The sequence below is a fragment of the Salvelinus alpinus genome, chromosome 1 (genome assembly GCF_045679555.1).
Source record: "Salvelinus alpinus chromosome 1, SLU_Salpinus.1, whole genome shotgun sequence".
Lineage (NCBI taxonomy): Eukaryota > Metazoa > Chordata > Actinopteri > Salmoniformes > Salmonidae > Salvelinus > Salvelinus alpinus.
This window is the reverse complement of record NC_092086.1, coordinates 73216438-73233444: the sequence shown is the minus strand read 5'-3', so window position 1 is coordinate 73233444 and position 17007 is coordinate 73216438. Positions and strand designations below refer to the sequence as shown.

The following is a 17007-nucleotide window of genomic DNA, read 5'->3' as shown; positions in this document are numbered from 1 at the left end:
TTCAACGTCTAGTTTTGCTGTACATTTGTTTGAGTTGTAAACTAACATGAATTCAATGTCAAATCAACAAAAGATTTCACCCTTTCATTGGATTTAGGAAAAAAGTTGGGTGAAAAAAATACAAAATTCCCTTAGGTTGATCATTTTTTGCAAATCCAGTCAGTTTTCCATGTAGATTCAACTTCATCATATTGAATTATTTGTTGTTGAAACGACGTGGAAACAAAGTTGATTCAACCAGTTTTTGCCAAGTGGGTCCTGACATTAACATGCTAACAGACTGGTGGTGGGCACTGTGCTCACCACCTTTCAGTGCTGTGGGCACCACCACTGTGCCACTAATGGACAGCAGGCACTAAAATGTCAGGGCCGATAGCAGCTGCTCCAGAGTTTGCAAATGCCACCTCCCAGCCATACCTTGGCCGCACTCGTAGCCGGCAACAACCACAGAACCAGCCCTTTTATCAAATGGCCGCAGCCACTTTCCTTATCTCTGCCGGCCAACTGCATTATCAAATTTTTGTGTCAGCAAGCAAGCAAGCTCCCCGAAACCCCTGAACATCAACAACAGGAGTTTGGCATTCCAAAAATGTTCCTCCTCTGGATTCCACAGTTTTTCGTGTGAGTCTGTCACATACACTGAGTATACAAAACATGACATCGACTGACCAGGTGAATCCAGGTGAAAGCTATGATCCCTTATTGATGTCACTTGTTAAATCCACTTCAAATCAGTGTAGATGAAGGGGAGTAGACAAGTTAAAGAAGTATTTTTAAACCTTGAGACAATTGAGACATGGATTGTGAGGGGGGTCAATAGGCAAGACAACAGCTTTAAGTGCCTTTGAACGGGGAATGGTAGTAGGTGTCAGGCGCACTGATTTGTGTCTCGAGTGTATCGAGAATGGTCCACCACCCAAAGGACATCTAGCCAACTTGACAGAACTTTGGGAAGCACGCCCCAATGAGTCCACGCCCCCAACGAATTGATGCTCTTCTGAGGGCAAAAGGGGGGTGCAACTCAAAATTAGGAAGGTGTTCCTAATGTTTGATATACTGAGTGTATTTCTCACTATTACATTTGAGGAATCCACTTTGCAGACATTGTGAGCCAGGAAAGTGCAAGAGAATGAGAAGTAGGATTGTCTCGCTGGCATTTTCACAGGGTAGTAATGATAGTATAGTGCCTGGTTACAGCCTGTATCTATAGAATTACTGCCCAAGAGCAGGGCTACAGGGGCCCAGCGGGAACACTCTTGAACGACTGAGGGTGCACTGTTCTGAATAGCTCAAATGTACAACTCAAGTAAACAGTACTGCATTGAAAAACAAATGCCTTCTTTTCTTATAACCTATAGTAATTTATAAAAATCCATACCTCCATGTTCTAATGCGGTAAATAACCACTTTAGGGCTTATTGGCATATGTAATTGGAAATATTGATTTCAGCCAGTTGGAAAGCAACCAGCTCAGCTGACACACCATTTTCACTGTAGATCACTGCAACTCTAACATCAGAGTGACAAAATGTCAATTGTCTTTCTGTAACATTTTCTCCTCATCTGTCAATGACATCCCTTGGGACTGACAGGTGAAATTAAATGAGAAAAACAAAGACACTGAACCATACACAATGGACTGACGGATAGGTTACATGAAGAGTAGCAGGGATGCCTTGGGCCAATAGAAAGTCACTGTATGAAAGCTAATGTATATAACAAAAGCGGTCCTATGAACATGCCAGAAAACAAAACCAATTGAAACATGTCACATTTAAATGCAAAAATCCCACAGGTGCATTATTTTCCTGTCTTTATGACAGACAAGACAGAGATTCATTGCATTGACCTCTTTACGTACAATTATTTGTCATGGCCGGGGGAGGAAGCATGACACAAATGTAAAAGCTGCCAGGCGCCATTTCCCTCATTATTTAATCACAGTAGTAATTTCAAAGACTAAACTTTCAACTTTTATTCACCCCTTGCACAGGGTACAACAGGTGTAAAACAATAGTGAAATTATTACTTTATGTGCTCTTTCCCAACAATGCAGTGATAATAATAATTTTGTTAATAAAAGAAAATCTAAATTTTTTTTTTTTAAATAACTGTGATGTGATTTAAAGAAACATGAGAATACAAGTACATACAGGCATTTTAGTAGTCATTACGGTGAAGGAAGAGCATGTCAACGCTGTTATTGATATGCCTAAGGGAGGGACAAGATGCTTCCAGAGGTAGGGCCCGAACACAGTGGCCTGTCTACTGGGGAATCTCAACTGTCACTTCAAGAACAACATGAAAGGGTAAACGGTGGTGCGGCAACTTTCTCCACATCAGGTCCGATAACATGGGCCTTCATTATTTCTGCTGCCATGTTGATGGGGCTTTAATCTAGTTTAACAAGCACAGGATATGTCCACCCTGCATTGCTGGCTAATAGGGCTGTCACAGACTAAAAATATATATTTTGGTCAAAAAGTATAGAATGTGTAGGTAGCTATGTGTTTTAATAAAATCAACTATATGTAGGCTACTGAGCTTGACTGATGCTTTAAGCACACTGTGATTAAATAATTACACACAAATGACTCGAGGGAGCCAGCTCCTGCTGTTACGCTCCTAATAGGCTACACCAGAGGTCGGCAACCTTGTTCATTTGGAGTACCAGTTTATCTTACTATTTCTACCGTGCCAGTTATGATTTTTATATGCACATATAGTGGAAAGGTTTCATTTAATTTATAATAATGTTAACATCTCAAAATCATTATCATGTGGTTAATCAAAATTATAAAAGTAACTTCTATTGCTAACTATGTTAAATAGGCCTATTTTATAACATTTCCACCAGATCAGAGCATGACATTTTCCCCCCTTTCACAAAATAGGCTACATTGAGGGACTATTGTCCTTCTCAAAGGATCTAGAAACAGACTTTGTTTCCTTGCTGTTTGAGGTGAAGAAAACATTTCTTTGAGAAGTTCCACAATGTTGGTGAGTTAAAACAATCAGAAATACTATTAGAACCCCAAATGGAAACATTTAAAGGCCTACAATTGCGCACAGGCCAAGTAACCTAGGCATACTTTTATCTATAATCTGGTGCGCGTCATAACGCAACATTGACAGGAGCACTACAAACAAACGACAATGAATAAATTGACAACTCCTAAATCTAATTTTAAAAAACAAAACCTGTTCCTCACAAGTGTAGCCTGGGTTGTGCGGTCCGCAAATAACGTGTCCACAATGAGAATGGTAAAATACTGTAATAATAACATTGAATGCATTAACAGAAATGACCATAACCAAACAAAAGTTGAAGATGAGAAATTATGGGAATTAACGGTAAATGTACTACTAGTGATACTGGTGTGCCATCCCCACGGCCTCTGCAATGGATTAGCTCACTGAGACAGGCGTGAATCAGACAGGTCTCATGTGCAATAAAAATAAAAATAATATATATACATTGTTAATGTTGTAAATGACTATTGTAGCTGGAAACGGCACATTTTTTAATGAAATATCTACATAGGTGTACAGAGACCCATTATCAGCATCACTCCTGTGTTCCAATGACACATTGTGTTAGCTAATCCAAGTTTATCATTTTAAAAGGCTAATTGATCATTAGAAAACCCTTTTGCAATTATGTTAGCACAGCTGAAAACTGCTGTCCTGAGTAAAGAAGCAAAAAAACTGTCCATCTTTAGACTAGTTGAGTATCTGGAGTATCAGCATTTGTGGGTTTGATTACAGGCTCAAAATGGCCAGAAACAAAGACCTTTCTTCTGAAACTCGTCAGTCTATGCTTGTTCTGAGAAATGAAGGCTTTTCCATGTGAGAAATTGCCAAGAAACTCTCGTACAACGCCGTGTAAAACTCGCTTCACAGAACAGTGCAAACTAACCAGAATAGAAAGAGGAGCGGGAGGACCCGGTGCACAACTGAGCAAGAGGACAAGTACATTTGAGAAGTTTGAGAAACAGACACCTCACAAGTCCTCAACTGGCAGCTTCATTAAATAGTACCCGCAAAACACCAGTATCAACATCAACAGTGAAGAGGCGACTCCGGGATGCTGGCCTTCTAGGCAGAGTTCTCTGGATCTTCCTTTCCTGTGGCGGTCTTCATGAGAGCCAGTTTCATCATAGCGCTTGATGGTTTTTGCGACTTCACTTTAAAAAAAACTTTAAAAGTTCTTGAAATTTTCCGGATTGACTGAACTTCATGTCTTAAAGTAATAATGGACTGTTGTTTCTCTATGCTTATTTGAGCTTTTCTTGCCACAATATCAAATCTATTTATAAAGCCCTTCTTACATCAGCTGATATTTCAAAGTGCTGTACAGAAACCCAGCCTAAAACCCCAAACAGCAAGCAATGCATGTGTAGAGGCAGGGTGGCTAGGAAAAACTCCCTAGAAAGGCCAGAACCTAGGAAGAAACCTAGAGAGGAACCAGGCTATGAGGGGTGACCAGTCCTCTTCTGGCTGTGCCGGGTGGAGATTATAACAGAACATGGCCAAGATGTTCAAATGTTCATATATGACCAGCAGTGTCAAATAATAATAATCGCAGTGGTTGTCGAGGGTGCAACAGGTCAGCACCTAAGGGGTAAATGTCAGTTAGCTTTTCATAGCCGATCATTCAGAGTATCTCTACCACTCCTGCTGTCTCTAGAGAGTTGAAAACAGCAGGTCTGGGACAGGTAGCACAGGTCAGGGTTCCATAGCCGCAGGCAGAACAGTTGATGATTCCATATGTGTTATTTCATAGTTTTGATGTCTTCACTAATACTCTACAATGTAGCAAATAGTAAAAATAAAGAAAAACCCTTGAAACCCAGAGTATACAGTATACATTTATTCAGATTTACTCCAGTTTAATGGAAGCACTTTTACATTCACAGGAGAAGCTCTAGCTGATTAAAAAAAAACAAGAAAGAGTGAGGTGTGTCCAAACTTTTGACTGGTACTGTATACATTTTAGACTGCTCGACAAAAAAAACATCTTGGTCAACCAACAGCCTATCGACCAAACAATCGACCCAGTCAACTAAATGGGGTCAGCCATACTGTCTAAACACGTAGTCACCACGCTGTTAGCGTCCATGCTCCACCAAGAACCAAGGATTAGTGTCTGATGGGAATCTGACAAAACCCCTATTGGATTGAGCACAGCTTCCTCTTGTTCTTGAAATGACTGTTTAGATACTGTTTGATGGGTTCCTCTGGGTGTGCATGCAGTGACACATCTACATTACTAAATAACATAGCCTACACAGCAGAAATCACCCCTGGAGAACACAAACAAATGTAGAAGACATTGAGAATGAATGTTATTTTGGGTACCGTTTCGACAGGAGGTTGATCACAAGAAAGCATGATGCAAGGAAGGTGGTAATTACAAGCAATACAGGGAATTTCCCAAATTAGTATTTGGCTATAATAAGCAGAAAAACTGTTTTGTTCAAATGTATAATCTAGCATCCTCCAACAAAAATATGCAAATCCTCTGTTATAAAGTTGAGGATTACAGAATGAAAGCAATTAGAGTCCAGAAATCAAACTTACTTTGCTTGACAAACAATCCTATTGCAATGTCATCAGCTCCTGCTTTTCAATTCAAGATAAACATCTTGGATGAGTCTCATGTCAGTGAGTTTGCCTCGTCAATTCAACATGTAAACACGCGCAAAGACACTATATGTCAATCAACTACACTGATGACTTGTTCTTGAAGTTTGAAGAATTGCTGTCTTTCACCATGCGGGAAACAAAGTGTATGCTTACGGAATGGCCACCTCTATGCGTTACAATACAAATTGCGTCATTAATTGCAGGCAGGTCTGACAAAAACAGAAAAATTTGCCATACATAAGAGGCACATTAACTTATTTTACTCTTTCAAAAAAGCATCCACCTGTCCTAAAATAAGTAACAGCACTTTCATTAAACCCTTCAGACTACAACAGTTGCCAGTGAGCACCAATGGGAGAAAAAAATCGAGATAAGCTTATAAGTAGAATTATCATCAGGTAAACAAACAATTACCAATAAAATGTACTTCTTCTGCAGCCAATTACCAATTGTTCTTCAATGGTGCCATGCCTAGCCAAGCACTAATTTCCCTTTCACCATCGGACCGTTTCGAGACATGCCAAATAAAATGGAAATCGCAGTGAACAATTTCCTTTTGGGCGTTTTAATTAGTGGCTATCATAACATCGCTAATTTGCATGTTGAGTGGCAGTGTATCGCAAAATTAGTTCTGTGGGTGCGGCGTGTGGCCAGTCAGACCGGTGACTGGATCGGGAGTTAGTCTCTGTGCTTTGGGAGGAGCAGTGAGCCAGAACTCTATTAGTGCCACCGGGATCCACTGTGTCACAGCGAAAAAGGGTCAGCCCCGGGACAGATTGAGGGGCTACGAGGGGTGCTCACCGTTAACCGCTAATCCTCCGGCGATAATGGGGGGAAAGTGACGGGCCGGAACAGGGTACACAGCCACTGGGCCGGGGCCCAGGCTAAGGAGGAACTCTCAAGATCTCGCCCTGCGGAGAGTTGACATCACAATCCTATCCACTCCAATTCCCTAAATACGTTTTTAAGTCATTCCCCTAGTTGGGTGCATTGACCTCAGGAGCAAACCATACTTATTGTTGGTAACAGGTGTCACACATGTCACACAACAGTGAATCATTGACATTAGTCTACATTTATTCAGATTTACTCCAGTTTAATGGAAGCACTTTTACATTCACAGGAGAAGCTCTAGCTGATAAAAAAAAACAAGAAAGAGTGACGACCATTATTAAGAGCACTATTCTGATGATAATTTCTATTGTAATGGGGCCTCCAGGTACCTTCTTAGTGATTGATATCTGGGCCCCTAAGCCGTAAAATCAGCAATTGGTGCTTTCAGGCACTAAAGATGGTTCAAATGCATAGTCTATTCAACCCCCAGGGCAATTTTGATTTTATGTTTTGAGACAAGGCACGGAAGGATTAAACATTGAACAGATAATGAAGAGTACACAGTATACAGTGCCTTCGGAAAGTATTCAGACCCCTTGGCTTTGTTTACATTTTGTTACCTTACAGATTTATAAAAAAAATACTCATTAATCTACACACAATACCCCATAATGATGAAGCAAAAACTGGATTTCAGAAATGTTTGCTAATTTATAAAAAAAAATATCACATTTACATAGGTATTCAGACCCTTTTCTCAGCACTTCATTGAAGCGGCTTTGGCAGCAATTACAGCATTGAGTCTTCTTGGGTATGACGCTACAAGCTTGGCATACCTGTATTTTGGGAGTTTCTCCCATTCTTCTCTGCAGATCCTCTCAAGCTCTGTCAGGTTGGATGAGGAGCGTTGCAGCACAGCTATTTTCAGGTCTCTTCAGAGATGTTCGATAGAGATGTTCAAGTACGGAGACTTGTCTCGAAGCCACTCTTACATTGTCTTGGCTGTGTGCTTAGAGTTGTTGTCCTATTGGAAGGTGAACCTTCGCCTCAGTCTGAGGTTCTGAGTGCTCTGGAGCAGGTTTCAATGATCTCTGTACTTTGCTCCGTTCATCTTTCCCTCGATTCTGACTAGTCTCCCAGTCACTGCCTCAGAAAAACATCCCCACAGCATGATGCTTCCACCACCATGCTTCACCGTAGGGATGGTGCCAGGTTTCCTCCAGACGTGATTTGTGGCAATCAGGCCAACAAGTTCAATCTTGTTGGCCTCCAAGCGGACTGTCATGTGCCTTTTACTGAGGAGTGGCTTCCATCTGGCCACTCTACCATAAAGGCCTGATTGGTGGAGTGCTGCAGAGATGGTTGTCCTTCTTGAAGGTTCTTCCATCTCCACAGAGGAACTCTAGAGCTCTGTCAGAGTGACCATCAGGTTCTTGGTAACCTCCCTGACCAAGGCCCTTCTCCCCTTTTTGCTAGGTTTGGCCGGGCGGCCAGCTCTAGGCAGAGTCTTGGTAGTTCCGAGCTTCTTCCATTTACGAATGATGGAGACCACTGTGTTCTTGGGGACCTTCAATGCTGCAGAAATGTTTTCGTACCCTTCCCCAGATCTGTGCTCTAGGGACAATTCCTTCGACCTCATGGCTTGGTTTTTGCTCTGACATGCACTGCCAGCTGTGGGACCTTACAGGTGTGTGCCTTTCCAAATCATGTCCAATCAGTTGAATTTACTACAGGTAGACTCCAATCAAGTTGTAGAAACATCAAGGATGATCAATGGAAACAGGATGCACCCAAGCTCAATTTCGAGTCTCATAGCAAAGGGTCCGAATACTTATGTAAATAAGGGATTTCTGTCAAAAAAAATACATACAGAAATTAGCAAAAAAAAACTGCTTCATCATTATGGGGTATTGTGTGTAGATCGATGAGATTTTTTTTTAGATGTAATCCATTTTAGAATAAGGCTGTAACGTAACAAAATTTGGAAAAAGTGAATGAGTACTTTCTGAATACATTGTTTACTGTGGGTAGGCGTAGATGCGAATTTCATAACAATCTGATTCTATAAAAAACACATTTTACTCTTAAACTTAAGATACATTTTTAAACTTCATCAAGAGGAGCACAATAAGCCAAGGACCATAAAAATATATCTTTTTTAAACTGAGTGAATTCTTTACACAATCTTAATCTCCCCAAAAAGTTACTTTGCATGACGTCACACAATCCCAGTGTGCTTGGACTTCTTCCATTCCCAGGTGTGAGTCTGCTGTCTTTGGAGGCGAGGTGATCAGATGTGAGGATGGAGGCGGGCGGGTGAGTAGGGTGGCCCTGGAAGGGGAGATTAATACTTGGCCATAGGATCAGTGCTGAAAAAAACGTGATAAAACCAAGATGTCCTGGGAGAGAGGGCATGGGTTGATCAGATAGGAGGTACTTTGTTAGCCCAGCTCGGCTTGTGGGTTCACATGTCCAAATGGAGGGATACACACACAAGCAGAGATCCCGAGATGTATCTGGAGACTTCACAGGCCTGAGATAAGAAGAGCTCAGACAGAGGCCAGTCAGCGACCGACCAGCTACACCGACTGTCCTACAGGCACACTTTTCAGAAAGCTTCAGTCATCGTATCGGCCCAGAAATTCAAAACCACATTAATCATATGAGGCAAATAAAAAGCAGTTACATTAGAGGGAAAAATCCTTTTATCATCCACATCTAAAAAAAACATGAGATATGTGAAATAATGTGTCATTTCTTCATTAATTAGCCAAACCTCCCACTACAAAAACGCCATCCTCTTGTATTATAATTTTAAAAATCATATGTTCATGAATGTGCTTGGAGTGAATGAGAACTAACCCTCAGAGTAAGACCAGACATCACTGCTTGCTAGCCTCTGGCCATGCTAGCACAGGACGTTGCGATAGCATCAGTCTAATTAGTCATATCTGGCCAGTGTTGGCGTTGTCTCCATTCTTCTCCTTTAATAAAAACATCACATGGGAGAAGCAGACAGAGAGAATGAGGCGCAGAGATGGTAAAAGCCTCCGGGCGGTGTCACAGTGGTCATTATACTGGTGTGCTAGCAACAGATAGCATCAGATGCTAGCAATGAGATGCTGTCCAGTTGCGCATCTCAATGTCATTCTCAGAGAGTGGTAATGTTGGTATTATGCTAGGTAACCAGGTAACACTGCTTACCCTGCCACTCAAACGTCTAGGGGGCATTGTTATGCACTCTGTGTGTTACATTTAGCTGCTTGTAGTGATAAATCAACATTATAATTTATCCCCAAATTCTTAACTGCTGTACAACTTAAATTAAACGCAGTCTCAAATACAGTTGAAGTCAGAAGTTTACATACACCTTAGCCAGGATGAACCAGACTTGTGGAGGTCTACCATTTTTTTGCTGAGGTCTTGGCTGATTTCTTTGGATTTTCCCATGATGTCAAGCAAAGTTTAAAGGTAGGCCTTGACAGGTACACCTCCAATTGACTCAAATGGTGTCAATTAGCCTATCAGAAGCGTCTAAGCCCATGACACCATTTTCTGGAATTTCCAAACTGTTTAAAGGCACAGTCAACTTAGTGCATGTAAACTTCTGACCCACTGAAATTGTGATAGTGAATTATAAGTGAAATAATCTGTCTGTAAACAATTGTTGGAAAAATTACTTGTGTCGTGCACAAAGTAGATGTCGTAACACACTTGCCAAAACTATAGTTTGTCAACAATAAATTTGTGGAGTGGTTGAAAAACGAGTTTTAATGACTCCAACCTAAGTGTATGTAAACTTCCGACTTCAACTGTACATATATAAACAACAAATTCGTTTTTATTTCAAGTTAAAGTGTACTGTTAGCTAGCTAGCTAGCTAATGTTAACTGGCTGGCTCGCTAGCTAACGTTACGTGTATGATCTTATTATTCGTATCTCAGCGCCATTTGCTTGCCTAGTTATAGCCTAATGTTAACTAGCTAACATTGAACCTGGTTTGTTAGTTACCTGCAGATTCATGCAGGTTAGTAACGTAATGAGTTGGGATTATGGTTAATTCTTTAGCTAGCTACATGTCTTAACAAAAGACTCCACTATGCAAGTAACCATTTCGGGTGCGTTCATAAATTCAGTCTGGCCATCTACTCCGATTTCAGAGCACTCTAGTCTGAGTGTGCCAGAGCGCAGAATAACTGATGAATTTACGAACGCTCAACACCCGTTGAATATGGCCGGTGTCAGTAAACGTCGGCAAAAAAGCATAATCTGACAGTACAGTAGTAGTCACCAACACCCTGGAAAACATAAAAACAGCCTAACCAGCTCTACTAGAGCGAGTAATGTTCAGTAAGCCATTCTTTGTGTCTGGAAGTAGCTAGCAAGTTAGCCAGTTAGCTTGGGTGCTTGACTGCTGTTGTTAGTACAGAATGCTCAGATCAACCTTTAAAGAGATGGGGCCAGGCTAAAGCTTAAGAGGGTGTGAACGATGCTGAATGGGTGTAGACAAAGAAAAGCTCTCCAGTTGGTACCAAACATTCAAAGTTTATCAACTTTCAAAGCAGAATTACCTTCCCATTGTTTCTCAAATGTGGTGTATGATATACCATTTCTCTGCTTTTATCCAATGTAAAAAAATAAAAATAATACATCTAATTTTGCTACATAAGACTGAATCAAGGTAGTCGGTCACAAATGATCTCAACCAGAAACAGCAAGGCAATGATCATTTTAAGGATAATTTTCCAGAAAGAACGCACGTACAGTGGTGAGTTCGACCGAGTGAGCATGAGATGAGCCTAAAAACCGATAAGCTTTTGACCTATCCCTTAGAGATAAGCACTGCTCACAGCTATCACAGAGTATCTCAACACTGTGACATAAAGTAAGCATATATATACACACTGCTCAAAAAAATAAAGGGAACACTAAAATAACACATCCTAGATATGAATGAAACATTCTTATTAAATACTTTTTTCTTTACATAGTTGAATGTGCTGACTACAAAATCACACAAAAATTATCAATGGAAATCAAATTTATCAACCCATGGAGGTCTGGATTTGGAGTCACACTCAAAATTAAAGTGGAAAACCACACTACAGGCTGATCCAACTTTGATGTAATGTCCTTAAAACAAATCAAAATGAGGCTCAGTAGTGTGTGTGGCCTCCACGTGCCTGTATGACCTCCCTACAACGCCTGGGCATGCTCCTGATGAGGTGGCGGATGGTCTCCTGAGGGATCTCCTCCCAGACCTGGACTAAAGCATCCGCCAACTCCTGGACAGTCTGTGGTGCAACGTGGCGTTGGTGGATGGAGCGAGACATGTTGTCCCAGATGTGCTCAATTGGATTCAGGTCTGGGAAACGGGCGGGCCAGTCCATAGCATCAATGCCTTCCTCTTGCAGGAACTGCTGACACACTCCAGCCACATGAGGTCTAGCATTGTCTTGCATTAGAAAGAACCCAGGGCCAGCATATGGTCTCACAAGGGGTCTGAGGATCTCATCTCGGTACCTAATGGCAGTCAGGCTACCTCTGGCGAGCACATGGAGGGCTGTGCGGCCCCCCAAAGAAATGCCACCCCACACCACGACTGACCCAACGCCAAACCGGTCATGCTGGAGGATGTTGCAGGCAGCAGAACGTTCTCCACGGCGTCTCCAGACTGTCACATGTGCGTGTGAACCTGCTTTCATCTGTGAAGAGCACAGGGCGCCGGTGGCGAATTTGCCAAACTTGGTGTTCTCTGGCAAATGCCAAACGTCCTGCACGGTGTTGGGCTGTAAGCACAACCCCCACCTGTGGACGTCGGGCCCTCATACCACCCTCATGGAGTCTGTTTCTGACCGTTTGAGCAGACACATGCACATTTGTGGCCTGCTGGAGGTCATTTTGCAGGGCTCTGGCAGTGCTCCTTCTTGCACAAAGGCGGAGGTAGCGGTCCTGCTGCTGGGTTGTTGCCCTCCTACGGCCTCCTCCACGTCTCCTGATGTACTGACCTGTCTCCTGGTAGCGCCTCCATGCTCTGGACACTACGCTGACAGACACAGCAAACCTTCTTGCCACAGCTCGCATTGATGTGCCATCCTGGATGAGCTGCACTACCTGAGCCACTTGTGTGGGTTGTAGACTCCGTCTCATGCTACCACTAGAGTGAAAGCACCGCCAGCATTCAAAAGTGACCAAAACATCAGCCAGGAAGCATAGGAACTGAGAAGTGGTCTGTGGTCACCACCTGCAGAACCACTCCTTTATTGGGGGTGTCTTGCTAATTGCCTATAATTTCCACCTTTTGTCTATCCCATTTGCACAACAGCATGTGAAATGTATTGTCAATCAGTGTTGCTTCCTAAGTGGACAGTTTGATTTCACAGAAGTGTGATTGACTTGGAGTTACATTGTATTGTTTAAGTGTTCCCTTTATTTTTTTGAGCAGTATATATATATATATATATATATATATATATGAGTGAGTGAGTGAGTGAGTGAGTGAGTGAGGAAGAGAGAGAGAGAGAGGAAGAGAGAGAGAGAGAGGAAGAGAGAGAGAGAGGAAGAGAGAGAGAGAGGAAGAGAGAGAGAAAGAGTGAGAAGAGTTGAGAAAATAGAACTGGGGTAAACTAAACTCAGGAGGGGCGCCTCCACAGAGGCATGTCAGCCCGAGCCCAAATCCGACTGAAGACAGCCATTTTGAGTAAGCACCTCCATCATCTGAGGAAGGCCGATAAGGTGCCCTGTCAAACACTGCCTTTCAGACAGTGACTCTATCTGCTGGAGCAGATTCACAGCGGAGGGAAATGAAAAATGAAGACTGCCTTTCGACGCACAGTGTGTGGTTCAAAAACATTTGCACATTTTTACATAAACGTCTTTATGGTACAGTGCCCTCTCTCAATCCTCAATCCTGCACAGCCATGGAATTATTCATGAGCTCATGTGATTTCTCCGCTAAAACTCACCCGGTCCTCCTTTTACCTCCACCTCCCCTGTTACAGTCCAGACTGCCTAGTGATCCATACATCAGGAGGAAAAGAAACTTGAAGAAACAGGCGGCCTACCTGAAACCAAGAAGTTATGTGCTGTACGGTAATAATAATTCTGGGTCATCAAAGCAGCTTTTTGGGGGCACTACTGGGATATGGCTTTCCATCAGGGGAAAGTGGCAAATTACTTGAATAATCTGGATATAGGCCTACATAATATGGAGGAAATAATATTATGGTAATATTAAGTGCTTCAGATGTTTAATTATTCCCCACACATGAAACAAACGTCTCCTTGAGAGAGGCCAGTTAAAATAATCCTATAGTGAGTGAATATGGTCCATTGACTGCTGTTACTGTGCTTCACAAAAAGGTGTTTGGCTTGAATGACCAATATAAAAGCTGAAACAATGCACATCCATTTTGTCTATGGCCAGGTATCAAGATCCTGATCCATGATTGATATATGTAGGTGGAGAGAATGACAGGATTAAACGGGAGAAAACCTTTGATATATGGGAGGGCATACGCCAGAGACTAGACTGATCTGGATGTCAGTCATACTGTATCACTCTCTACGGCGCTGTTCCTAGATCCTTAAAAAGGTTTGAAAAGCTACTGGAATTGAATGCAAATGTTTAACCACTTTGGGAAATCCTGCTCCTCTTTTGTGCTAAGTAGATAGTGATATCTTATTAGCATTACACTGGGGATAAATGGCTCATAGCAGCACATTCATCATTAGCATTTCTGAGGAAGAAACTCATACTCCCTAATGAGAACGATTTAATGTTACACACCTGATAACATAAAATATAAATTCAGATTAAAATATCCCTGGATGGAAACATGACGTACTCGGAGAGGTCTAGAATGCTCCATGCCGATACTACAGTGCTGGCACATCCCTCGAAACAACCCTTCATCGTAAACACTCTTATCGCTCTTTTATCAGCATTACAGGAACATTTCCATAACCCAAAATATGAGTGTGGGGATAAACTACCATTGGACCTACTCCCAACCAATAAGCACCGCAGTGATTCATCCACACTGCTATGATAATCACATAAAAAGCCACACAGCTAATGAAACCAGCGTGTGAGGGCATAGAAACTTCATGAAGTCACAACGGGTCACCAGACGCGAGGTTCCTGCTATAGGGGGCAATCAGCAAGACAAGAGCCGTTTCCCCTCAATCAGGCTCCTGTGCATTGTAAACAAGACTGTGGTGAGACGCCCATCCAGATCCGGCCAGCCCTGCTGATGACCACTGGGCCTCCAAATCAAGCCCCGAGAGACCCTTATTCCTGGAGGAAAACCAACCTGCAGCAATCTGCCTGAAGTCTGTAAACTAGTTACAGACATGTAGTATCTGTCTGTGGTTCTACATTGTCTCTGGCTGTTGCTACTGAACTTCCATAAAATTATACAATTTTGCTTCTCCATTTTTATTGCACTTTTCTCAAACGGACAGTGTTTACTTAATAGGGTAACCCCCTAATCAATGTGTAGTAGAATAATCAAAAAGCATGTAGTTGGCAGTTCTATGTATACTGTAGATGGGCTATCCAGTTGTAGGGATGTACGTTACCTCTCTGTGTTCACTGCAGATCTTGCACAGCCACTGGGTTGTCTTCTGACTGCACTGGGTCTCAATGCCACATTTGGTGCATGCTTTCTGTAAGAGAGAGAAAACAAGTTTTGGTTTTAAATAGAACGGATTCGAATTGACCATGAGTGGAGTAACTTGTTTGAGTAATGTGGACAAAGCACAAAATATATCATTACAAATATATAATTACTTAGCTATAAAGTTTGCTGCCGTATTTTGTAACACTAAAGAAGCACATGATAATTTTACAGTTTGACTTGCAATTGACTATGCAATTTCAAGCAAAAAGCAATGTTCCACATTGAAATTGAAAACAGTCAGTGCCAAGTCCAACAACTCGGTAACTCATAAAATTGCAGAGTGCCTGAATATATACAGTATATTATACAATAACAAAATGTATTCCATAATAAATATAAAAGGACACTTCTTTATTTTTTTTACATTGTTCAAACAGAACTCTTAGTAAAATCACTGATGTGCGACTCCAGAGTACCATCCATATTTATCAAAGCCATCACAGCCAACTTTGTGAGGTTGAAAAGTTCACAGAAAAGTCACTCCGACAGATCATGTATTTCCACAAGTCAAGTTATTGCACAACTCAACACCTCCACCACAAACAAAGTGGGTGAGTCACTTCAACATGCAGACTTATGTTGAATTCCAAATCGTCCCCAACACACTAGGAACTCCAGTAGACAGCTTCCTTCTGCCTTCTGAATGGCTGGCTGGCTGGAGTTTCGCCATATTGCATCAATCTATCCAGTCCCCTCAGATCTACAGCAGTGGCTAGGGGGTAAGGACTAAGGGAATAAATGTTGAACTGAACATTAATCCAATCATCAGAAACATACACTATATATACACAAAAGTATGTGGACACCCCTTCAAATTAGTGGATTCGGCTATTTCAGCCACACCCGTTGCTGACAGGTGTACACCATTGAGCACACAGCCATGCAATCTCCATAGAAAAACATTGGCAGTAGAATGGCCTTACTGAAGAGCTCAGTGATTTTCAATATGGCACCGTCATAGGATGCTACCTTTCCGACAAGTCAGTTTGTCAAATTTCTGCCCTGCTAGAGCTGCCCGGGTCAACTGTAAATGCTGTTTTGTGAAGTGGAAACGTCTAGGAGAGACAACCCGGACGACGCTGGGCCAATTGTGCGCCCCCCCATGGGTCTCCCGGTCGCGGCCGGCTGCGACAGACCCTGGACTCGAACCAGGATCTCTAGTGGTATAGCTAGCACGGTGATGCAGCGCCTTAGACCACCGCGCCACTCGGGAGGCTGAAGGGAAATCTTAACGCTACAGCATACAATGACATTCTCGATGATTCTGTGCTTCCAACTTTGTTGCAACAGTTTGGAGGAAAGTTCTTTCCTGTTTCAGCATGACAATGCCCCAGTGCACAAAGTGAGGTCCGTACAGAAATGGTTTGTCGAGATCGGTGTGGAAGAGCTTGAATGGCCTGCACAGAGCCCTGACCTCAACCCCATCGAAACCGCTTGGATGAATTGGAACGCCAACTGCGAGCCAGGCCTAATCGCACAACATCAGTGCCCGACCTCACTAATAGTATTGTGGCTGAATGGAAGCAAGTCCCTGTAGCAATGTTCCAACATGTAGTGGAAAGCCTTCCCAGAAGAGTGGAGGCTGTTATAGCAGCAAAAGGGGGACCAACTCCATAGTAATGCCTGTGATTTTGGAATGAGATGTTAAATGAGCAGGTGTCCACATACTTTAGGCCACGTAGTGAGTTTGTATGCCCTTAACAACAAAATATGGAGCTCATCACTGTCCACCTAGTGTAGTCGTCAGCAAAGAGAGAGCTTGTTGGGATACAGCAGTCTAAAAGATATACAATTACATTGGGCGCCATTACGTTCTAAGGCACCTTAAAGGTAGACTGAG

General features: G+C 42.4%; 1 protein-coding gene across 3 annotated transcripts in view; it reads right to left on the bottom strand.

Moving 5' to 3' along the window:
• Nucleotides 1–17007, bottom strand: part of LOC139530087 (double C2-like domain-containing protein beta) — a 312939-nt gene that overhangs the window by 266994 nt on the left and 28938 nt on the right. For all 3 annotated transcript variants that reach the window (XM_071326180.1, XM_071326197.1, XM_071326190.1), the window contains one exon: nucleotides 15067–15153. In XM_071326180.1, coding sequence (XP_071182281.1) covers nucleotides 15067–15153 — 87 coding nt within the window. The remainder of the gene's footprint in view (nucleotides 1–15066; nucleotides 15154–17007) is intronic.